Consider the following 11014-nt stretch of genomic DNA (forward strand, 5'->3'; position numbering starts at 1 on the left):
ACAGTGTGTCTGTTTGTGCTGATGATCGAAAGGTACAGTGGAACAGTATGTACAATAGCAATCAATGATGGGATTATGTGTACATGAAGGTACCAAGGTCAGACAGACATCTGACAACCACAAAGGGGTAATGAGGTCAGGGAAAAAGAAAAAGAAATACTTGATTGGTGTGTATTACGCTAGTGTGCGGGCTGGTCTGTCCAAAGGTACAAAAGCCTTCTAAAGATAACCAGCATGCTCCAAAAAGACCATACTGAGGTTCCTGAGTTTGTACGTGCTAGACTACCTCTCCTTTAAACCATGAGGCAGACTTCAGGGACTCGCTACATGTACTTTGTACACCAGCTGTGTATTTATCTGCTTCGTTCCGTGCTTTCCCACACCTTTTTGATAATGTATGCATGAAAGGAGCCTGACATGCCTATGCATTTCTATACCTTGTCACAAAATTGTCTGTGACTCTTTTAGACTGGTAGATGATGCTGTCGCAAAGGGATAGAGGGGATTGGGGTGGGTATCTGAAGGCATCATCTTAGCATATCCTTTGGGCATCAGCCAGAGATTTTTTTTAAAATTTTTTTAGAGAGCGAGGTAATATCCAGGGTCACTGAGGTCTCCAGGTTGTGAAACTCTTGTGAGCACAGTCCAGGGAAGCATGTGGTGACCCAGCCAACCTCTGTGATTATGCCATCTCCTGTTTTCACACTTTTAGGAGCTTTGTGAATGACTGATTGATACTGATCTCAACAGGCATCTTGCAATTTTACTGCTTTTATAGACAGGAGTGTATGCGCGTTTGCGTACTGTCACGATCCTGGATCTTTTGACCCAGCGTTTTGAGTTTTAGTTTATGTTTAAGCCCTTCAGGTTTTCTAGGTTCATTTTTTATCATGCCTAGGTTGTTCTAGTTCTTTGTTATTAGATTCTCCTTGTGTCTTCCACCCCTGTTAAGTCTCCCTTGCCCTTCACGTGTTTCATGTCTGCGTCTTATGTTTCCTGTTTTATTTTGAAGAGGTCTTGTGTTCCTCTTCCACCAGGACGTCGTTATGTTCATGTGTGTCAGCTGTTTCCCCCATGTGTTCCCACTTCTCTCATTAGCCTCCTGTGTGTATTTAGTCTGGGCCTTCTCATTCAGTCTTTGCCCTTTTATGTTGTACTGGTCTGTCTGCCTTAATAAACAGCTCATCATCAGTTAAGTTTGAGTTTTAGAATGTCTGCACCTGGGTGCACACATTGCACAGTACAAACTGTGACACGTACATAAAATTTCCTGGAGGAGGACAGACATTTGTTTAGAACTCTTAAAGATGTCGAAGAAGCGAGCTCCTTTAAGTAATTAGTTTGGTGTTACTCCACCTCCAAAGAAATGTCAGAGGAGTCTGAACCGCAAAAGAAGCGCGTATTCTCGGAAAAGTTGCAGGGGGTAAGCTGGCTTCAAACTAATGATGAACGCACAGAGATGTGGTGCAGAATATGCCTTGAAAATCCCACTCCAGCGGACAAAAACCGTGCCTTTTATATGTACGCAAACGCGCGTTGCAACTTCTTATCAGGTTCGCGTCTTTTATTTTGACAGCGAATGCGCACCTGCGGACCACTTATGTGCAGCCCTGTTTATAGAGCATGCGCGACAAACTTAATCCTCTTAGCCGCTAAGAGTAGGACTGCTTTCACTTTGTTTAATTTAAAACACTTTTCACTATTCGTGCCTTTATTTTGTAATTGGAACAATAATCGGGGTTAAGAGATCTTTAAAAGGAAAAACATTTTAACCTTCGCTTAATAGCTGAATAAAATCTTAAATCAGTGGTGGGCTGCTTGCTTTTAAGCAAAGAAGATGCACCCCACTGCACTGCAGTACCAAAAATCGTTTTCATTTCTTTTTTAAAATCATAATAATAATGCTCACATGAGAATCTATATTTTTAAAGATAACAAGTTTGTATCACGCACAAACCCGCTACAAGCCTGTAGTCAAAATAGCGCATTTCAGATGTTCTCGGAAACTTTTAACGGCGCTGGTCCACCTGATAAGAATGTGCTGGCGTAAGGGATTGTGTTTCAGAAACGCGTTTTTCCTCAAGTCACGTTGCCCCACAACACAAAAGCGACCAATAGCCTAAGAGGCACGTAGTCCCACTGCTATAAAGTTGGCTTTGAGCTGAGGCGTCTTCATTCATGAGCACACTGAGAGGTGGATCCTGCGCTGCCGTTTGATTCCACTGACACACTCACTATTACGTTGGACAATGCTGCGAGTAAGATGCCTGAGAGGAGGTAGCAGGGGGGCCGAGGCTGCCCATCTGATCGGAGCAATGGTTGGTATTACGGTGGTTTAATGTCTTCTGTGTCTCTCTCTCTCGCGCTCGCTCACTCTCTCTTTTCTCTTAAGCAGCGTTTTTGTTATAAAGCACAAGTCAGTCAAAGTGAATAAACTGTGAAAATATGATTAAATTTGGCATTTCTCTTCACATCTGTCGCTGCACTTCATTGCTTTGTTCATTTGTTATTTGTCTATTTAACACTAGAAGCTCCGAAGCAGTCATAATGACCCGTTTGGAGGAGACTGTGTTGCAGAAATGAAGCTGAGGGAATTTTTTTTTTTTTTAATCCAGTGCTGTTTGAGCATAAATCGTAATTGCACCGATTATTTCCAAGAAATCTTCCTCAGTGACTGGTGTGATTTTCTTAACTGCTGACAAAGCTTTTTTTTCCTGGTTGCCTGAGTGACAGTGAACAGCTGTTTGGCACAGATGCGCTCTCAAACTCAGTGACACTGAAGCTGTTCCCGAGCCAGCGGAGGCCACACTGTAGAGGCTATCTGTGGAGATAAGGCTTCTTAATAAAACGTGTACTTTGGCACCAAACCAATCAACCTCACGGAGGCTTTTTCGCTTTGAAACCCAAGGAGCCTGAATGTGTTATCGGTTAACACACAGATCAGCCGCTTTCTATGCGAGCTGGGGGCATTGAAATGAAAATAAAAATAAACACACCACTAAATAGGAACTTCATGTAGACCGATCTGTTACTGCACATAGTGTAAATATGTACTGAACTGATCCAAAAGGGGAAAACAAGATCTATTAAATCCAAAGATTTTATGCAAAAGTACCTGAAATTTTTGTTCAGCAAAACATATATATACAAAAAAAAAATCTTAATGTGTTTTCACTTCCATCAGCTTGGCCGGGCGTTGAACGGATGGGTGCAGAAGACCCTGCAAAGCACTTCAAGTGCAGCAGCTGCACAGCCACAGCATGTAGTTGACGAGGAACATGTTACTGAGCCGGTTCAGCAGGAATGCCCAGTCTGCAGCTACAATGAATGGGACCCTCTGGAGGAGGTGATTGTGGGGCGAGCTGAAAATGCCTGCGTGCCTCCCTTCACTGTGGAAGTGAAAGTAAGCAATGCTGTCAGAAGATGCTTTGACTCAAAGCATCCTTGTCATTTCTCTCAGCTGTCAGATTGACTCCATGTTGTTATGCTACAAACCTCTCATCAGGCTAACACATATGAGAAGTATTGGCCCTTCTACCAGAAGTATGGGGGCTGGTCTTTTCCTGCGGACCACTTGAAAAAAGCAGTTGCTGAGATCGAAGAAATGTGCAATATTCTGCGTCACGAGGGCGTCGTGGTGAAGAGGCCAGAACCCCTCGACTGGTCTGTGGAATACAAAACACCAGACTTCACCTCATCAGGTAAAAAGACAGAAATATGTGTGTGACAAATATGTGTGACATAAAGGTGTTAATGCATCACACTGCAGTTTATAAATGAGTCTTTGTAAAGTAATTCTCTGCTGTTGACCCTCTTGTAGGAATGTATGCGGCCATGCCCAGAGACATCCTTTTAGTGGTGGGAAACGAGATCATCGAGGCTCCTATGGCATGGAGGGCTCGTTTCTTTGAGTACCGAGCCTACAGACCTTTAATCAAGGAGTACTTCAGAAAAGGTGCAAAGTGGACCACTGCTCCTAAACCGACCATGGCTGACAATCTGTATGATAAGGTGAGGCCTTAGTTTGGGAGCTATAACATAGCCAGGTGGTCATTTCTCAAGGCAAGGACTTAAGTCAAAGTTGCATTAACACCTAAACACCCTGTCTATGTTCTTTATAGCAAACCAAACCTCTTTGCATCAACTTTTTTATTGCTTTGTACATGATAGTGTGACAGCAGGCTATTCCTATATCTCAAAACGGGTGTAAATCCTTTTTGTGTGTGTGTCTTTCAGGATTATACCATCCGCACAGTGGAAGACAGGCACAAATTAGCTGCTCAGGGGAAGTTTGTGACCACGGAGCACGAGCCCTGCTTCGATGCTGCTGACTTTATTCGAGCTGGGACGGACCTCTTTGTTCAGAGGAGCCAGGTATGAAGGATATTTTGCTTATCTTATAACATCCTATGGGTGATATCTTATGCTGAAATGGTAGTAAAATGCAAAATAAACCCCCACACACGCATATATAGATCTCTCTTTTATCCATTGTTTCTCTGAATATGAATGTGAAGCTTGGATAAGCCCCTGAAACTTCTCCTTTCACACTGCTTTTTATTCAGGTTACAAACTACATGGGAATTGAGTGGATGCGCCGTCATCTGGCACCAACCTACAAGGTCCACATAATCTCCTTCAAAGACCCAAACCCCATGCACATTGATGCCACGTTTAACATCATCGGGCCAGGACTCGTGCTGTCAAACCCTGATCGCCCATGTCGCCAGGTACTGAAGTGCTGTGCTGCCCTCTTCTGGGTACACTTGTACACACCACCACCACAGAGTGGCCCACACTTACCAGTGCTCTTTGTCTTTTCCTTCAGGTAGACATGTTCAAGAAGGCTGGCTGGACAGTTGTAAAACCACCAATACCTTTGATTCCCGATGGTGGGTACTCAAATTAAAAATTATTTTCTTTCACTCACAAAAAAAAGATGATATTTAGATTTTTTTTTTACTGAAAAAACCCACTCTCTTGCTGAGCAGACCACCCACTGTGGATGTCCTCCAAATGGCTGTCCATGAACGTCCTGATGCTGGATGAGAAGCGTGTCATGGTTGACGCCAATGAAACCAGCATTCAGAAAATGTTTGAGAACCTCGGTGAGCCTCTATAAGCACCCCCACCTTCACCACCTTATTTATTTTTAGTAAACTCAATTTCAGCAAAAAATAAGAAAAAATGCTCCATAACTGTGTGTGTGTGTTTAAATGCAGGTATCAAGACCATAAAGGTGAACATTCGCCATGCCAACTCCTTGGGTGGTGGCTTCCACTGCTGGACAACCGATGTCCGCCGCCGTGGTACCCTGCAGTCCTACTTTCACTAGCCTTGCCAGAAACAGGCAGTTTTATTGAGCTTTGAATATAAAGCCTCAGTCCGGAATCACTGCAATAATCCATTTTTTATTATCAGTCAGTTTTAACCCATCAGTCAACGAAGGCCGAAATTTTCCTAAACAACAAGGCGATCTTTTTCTAAATGTGTATTCAGGTGTCGCCTGCTGAAACTCAAAGTTTTAATTCTTTAAACTGGCAAAAACAAATGATGGATAATAATAACGAAGACAGGTGGCACCGGATTGTGTCTTTATATAGTAAACGATTATTTATGGATTGTTTTGATTTGACATTGCTGCACATCACAGTGCCTTTGCAGACAGCTTTGTTTGGAGACAATTAGAATATACTGGATTATCTCAATAGCAAAAAATGAACATCACTTGAATCAGTGATCTCAATAATAACTGCATTTCTGGCCTGGCTGTTGTGAAGTTGAAGTTTTTATGGCTTTTACATCAAACGCCAAAGCTTTGAGGACAAGGTACAATTTGGTATGTGAATGTCATCAGACTAGGGCACAGGAGGAGGGAAGCCTCCTCATGAAACCTTAAAACCACAATCCTACCTTTTTCAAAAAGAAGAAACCAAAACATTTTTTTTTATTTAAATAAATGTATAAAACTTTTATGTAGGTCATTAAACAATATTAACTTCAGTTTATTGAAAGAGGGGAAAAATGTTCTGTTTATATTTTCTGTATTCTTTATTGGATTTTCCCAACAATTCCCAAATGCATGAAAGTATGTGATCCATATCAGATGTTGTATACCTTTTTCCTCTGCTGTTTTCTCCTATTGCAAATCTGGGCCAGTTATATGCTAGTAGTCATTCTCACTAAAACTGCTTGGCCGCTTTTTGTGTCTTCAGGATGGAAGATGTTTTCTTGTGAAGATTTCCGTTTTTTGATTCCTTTGCCGCTGACAGGGTGGGATGTAAGGCATTAGCCTGTCTTGATATTTATTGTGAAACAATAAATTAAAGGGACATTGTGGCTCAGCAGAGGAATGCTAGTGGTGTTTTGTAATGTGCAATGTTAATAAATTAAAGCAAGTTGTGTGACACAGCTGTGATTCTGTATTTGTGTTTCCATCCATCCATCCATCCATCCATCATGAGGGTACAGTCTGTAACAGGGCTAACACAGAGAGCTGGACAACCATTCACTCTCACACAAGATATAAAAAGATAAGATAAGATAACCTTTATTAGTCCCACACGTGGGAAATTTGTTTTGTCACAGCAGGAAGTGGACAGTGCAAAAGTTATATAGCAAAAATTTGAATACAATGAGAATAAAATACTGTACACAACTGTACAGAATAGAATAAAAATAATACTATATACATAAATACTATATACATCCATCCATTCGCTTCCGCTTATCCTTTTCAGGGGCGCTGGAGCCTATCCCAGCTGTCATAGGGCGCAAGACGGGGTACACCCTGGACAGGTCGCCAGTCTGTCGCAGGGCCAACACACAGGGACAGACAACCATTCGCACTCACTTTCATTCGCACATTCACACCTTGTGACAATTTGGATTATCCAATTAACCTATCCCCACAAGCTGCATGTCTTTGGATGGTGGGAGGAAGCCGGAGTACCCGACGCAAACACGGGGAGAACATGCAAACTCCACACAGAAAGACCCTGGCCTGATATTGGAATTGAACTCAGGACCTTCTTGCTGTGCGGCAACAGTGCTAACCACCGTGCCACCGTGCTGCCCTACTATACTATACCATATACAGTAGAATAAAATATACAATAGGATAAAAATAGAATACAAATTCTATTTACAACTGAGTAAAAATACAACTTCACACCTACAGTTTAGATAATAACCAATTAAGATAACTTGAGCATATTTTGGGGACTGGGAGAAAAGTCCCACGCAGGCACAGGGAGAACATGCAAACTCCATTTTAATTATACATTATATTTTATTTGATATACCTCCGATTATAAACTGGTGAGTATTGCAGTATTGCATATCTTAATCAACCGTCCACTGCACCAGTGTCAAGAGTCCATGCTGTAAAAGCTGACTGGTATTTTGGTAAAGTTGGTAAGTTGGTAAGTTAAAGATGCCTCACTGCAAATAAAAGTTCTGCAAAAAAATCTTTTTACATAAGTGAATTTATAGGACTATTCTCAGCATGGAGTACTCCTTGTACTATGGGTCCCTTTTACATGTTCACCACGCATTAATGTGTTAGCGGCTTTAATGCCATCAGGGTCACCGCCAAAACACCTCCATCAGGGTCCTGAACGATGTTACAAAACACACAAGCAGTTTAAAAAGTGCTCTTGTGTTTTGGGTTGAAACTTTAACCGGTTAGATTCTCAAACATAGTTGGAGCATAAAGTGACTTAAAACTCCAAAAACAAACTTTTAACTGTACTGTAGTTACATGCAGTACTGGAGCACATGCGTACTTTGTTACTGCTGATATCACACATTAGCTTAGAGGGCCACTAAGGGCGACACAAACCCGTGAACCTGGGATCCCTTCATCTGTTTGATAAATGGCAACGCAGTTTCCAGTGCATGTGGCACCACATTTACTGTAACACCTTTATGTCTGTAAACATTAACCAGGCTGATTTGTCAGTGAGTGGAACATTGCATCATATATTATTATGTAAACCCGACTACTGCCAATAGAAACCGTACACACTACTGTAAAGGAAAAAAACATGATAATATCTGCTTTAGTCATTTATTCATTTAGCTTAATTTAAAAGGCAGAATCTTGGAATATAACCATGAGATTGTTAAATTAACATTGTAGTTTGTGGACATTGGCACTGTCTTCTGTTAACTGCAGTTTTGTCTTTTAATATTGCATAAACTTTGTAATTAACTCATTCCTTTCTTTTATTCTTTTTTCGCTCGGGTTCAAATAAAAAGCCGGTGTTTTAAAATGTGTTCACCTCTCCGCGCTCTTCTTATGGGACTGAACAATACTGTTACTGTGTAAGAAGTTTTAGATCTTAGCTAAATGGATACCACTGTACGCAAAGGAGAACAAGTCATGAATTAAATATGTAATGGCCAATTTCAGCAAATGAAATTGTTTTCCTCAGCATGCAAGATATTTAAGGCATTACTTTTACACCGAGAAGATGACATAGTGAGAAAGAACATCAGGTGCTCGGCTCTAACAGCCTGCGGCAGCAGGATCCCATTTCCAGGTCGTCAACTGCTGTTCGTGATTAAAACACCCTCACTTTCAATCTAAGTACATTTATTACTCTCGAACTTTAAAACTGTTCAGTCTTTGTTTCAGCATGCCATGTGCAGCCTTTTCCATGTCTGCGCTCTTCTCACCTCGTGCAAGATGGCCGGACCACCTCAATCTGAAGTCATTTGATGATGACCCTTAACACCATTAAAGATCTTCAAGTAATCCGCTTTGATGTTTGGCAGTTGATGTAATTGTGCTGTTAGGAGGCTAAATCCTCCATTTCCTCAATCTAGTTAACATTTTTAGGAACTGCTGTGACTGCGTTTGACAACAAAGACAAGACAAAAAACAGTTTGTTTACCATCCACAGACATATCCTGACCATGTCCAGCTTTCTGACTTTACTCTTTTGTCAATCATGTTGGATTCGTAACTGATTCACCTTTGTCTCAACGTGGTTTGGATCAAACTATCGGGCTGGACCTGGTGCCTGTGGTGAGACACACACATTTTATAACAGGAGAGGTTTACTTCGAGCCAAGTCACTTCCCTATGCAGCTGCTCAACTGTGTGTCTTTTTTTCTGATCCTATGTAGACCCGTGCAGATGGGCTGCTTGTTTGTACAGCTGCCTAATTGAGCAACAGTGCAGCTGCCACTGCAACTGTCTCCAAACAGGAGAATTGATTGGGATGTTGTAATGATCAGGCTTCACTGTCTGCAGGAGCACAACACTCACCTCCTCAATTCCTCTTATCTGAGGAAGAGTTTAGGCTCAGAAACAACCGGCTGCTCAGTTTATACTCATCAAATACATAAAGCAGTGAAAATGTAAGATATCTCAGGAGCATGGGGGAGGGGGGGGGGTATCCACAGTGGTGCAAATAGTACAAAATATCAGGAATATATGATATATTCTAATGATCTTTGGTCCATCAGGATAGATATAAGTATTAACACTATTACACCCACATGAACAGCGACTTTAAAGTAAAGTGTGAGGAAAAAAGTAGTGTTAAATAACACAGGGAGGCAGCAAATCTCATGTCACACATTTAATACAAAAGACTTCATTTGAGTGGTGGTTTGAGTGTCTTGTCTCTGCCGATAGCAGGTTTAACAGGTTAAAGTACTTTTTTTTGCATTTGCATCACCATAAATACTATGCATAACTCTTACTTATAATGGATGACAGCACTGCAGAGGTCAGGCTGAGTAAAGAGTAACTTTTTCAGGTGGCACGCTCAGGAAAACACACACACACATCGATTACATGCTTCTAAGGTGTCTGCAGACTGGAGAGAGTCTAAAAAGGTCAAAACTCCAGCAACACGTAGTAGTGGTGTATTGGACAACCTTATTGTGAAAGCATTTAATCAGGCTCACATGACACGTTACCAGATGAAGACAAGAGGAAAGACGAAAATCAAAACAACAGCATTGCAAGGAAATCCACTTCTGTGGCAGCCAGCACAGCTTTTTTTTTTCAATGTGTTTTCAGCTCTGAAGGGCCCTTATTTGTCTAATGCACAAACCGAGAAGGTTGTAAAGCTTGTTAAGAAGGTTGCATACTCCTGTTTTCACCTTTTTACTTAACTTTACCTTCTTTTAACTTTTTCTCATCATCCGATGGCCCCGACACAACCAAACACTAATGCGTGGATGAACATGTTAATATAGAGAATTATACCTAATTTCACATGTGAATGACAAATGTGACCATGAGAAGCTGAAGCACTTTAGGAGCAGCCCTTGGCTGCACAGTCTAAATATAGGCTCAAGGTTGCACATGAAAAGAAGTCAAAACAATGTCTTAAAGAGCTCGCACCAGCAAACCGGCTGTAAGTACATAAGCATGTTGTTCATTGAGCCTGATTATGTGTTTCATCAGGCCGTGTCCATTTTTGGGGGACGTAAATGAAGTCCCCCATAATGTAAATCATTAAGCCATGGTTCAGGATGCCAGCTGTGATCGCTCTGCATTTTCTTTTATATAGGAAGTTGGTTTGCTTGATATGCTGGAGAATTTATAAAATGGACTATAAAGAACAGGATTCATTCAGAAAACTGTCCTTAACCTGGAGAAGAAAAGATTTTTTGCTTCAAAGGTGTGCTTTAACAACTTCTTTCACTTTCATCACAAAGATTCTGCGAGTACAACACGTGCAGACAATAAATGATAAAGCAGTTTTCTGAGCATCTGAACATCCCGAGACGCCGAGCTGTCTCAGAATCACCAGAGACATGATGCAGCTGAGCGTTATTCCTCTGCCTTTTTAATATTATTGCCTGATAATATTCATATTCATATAATATTCATGCTTTGTTTGGGAACTTGTATGGGTCAAAATTTTATATACGCAGACCTATATGTGTAACTTATGCCAATGTAACATAATAAACATGCATAATTTTGTATTTAGCACTATAGGCATTTTTTTTTTTCAAATCTGTAATTGCATGAAATGTTTAATAG

General features: G+C 41.1%; 1 protein-coding gene across 1 annotated transcript; it reads left to right on the plus strand.

Moving 5' to 3' along the window:
• Positions 1-2139: 2139 nt before the first annotated feature.
• Positions 2140-6407, plus strand: gatm (glycine amidinotransferase (L-arginine:glycine amidinotransferase)). The gene is made up of 9 exons (XM_085157568.1): positions 2140-2318; positions 3185-3403; positions 3506-3701; positions 3821-4011; positions 4237-4374; positions 4566-4730; positions 4829-4892; positions 4992-5108; positions 5223-6407. The coding sequence occupies exons 1-9, from the start codon at positions 2250-2252 to the stop codon at positions 5333-5335; spliced, it is 1272 nt and encodes a 423-aa protein (XP_085013694.1). The 5' UTR covers positions 2140-2249; the 3' UTR covers positions 5336-6407.
• The last annotated feature ends 4607 nt before the right edge of the window (positions 6408-11014 follow it).

The sequence above is a fragment of the Neolamprologus multifasciatus genome, chromosome 1, assembly GCF_963576455.1.
Source record: "Neolamprologus multifasciatus chromosome 1, fNeoMul1.2, whole genome shotgun sequence".
Classification (NCBI taxonomy): Eukaryota; Metazoa; Chordata; class Actinopteri; order Cichliformes; family Cichlidae; genus Neolamprologus; species Neolamprologus multifasciatus.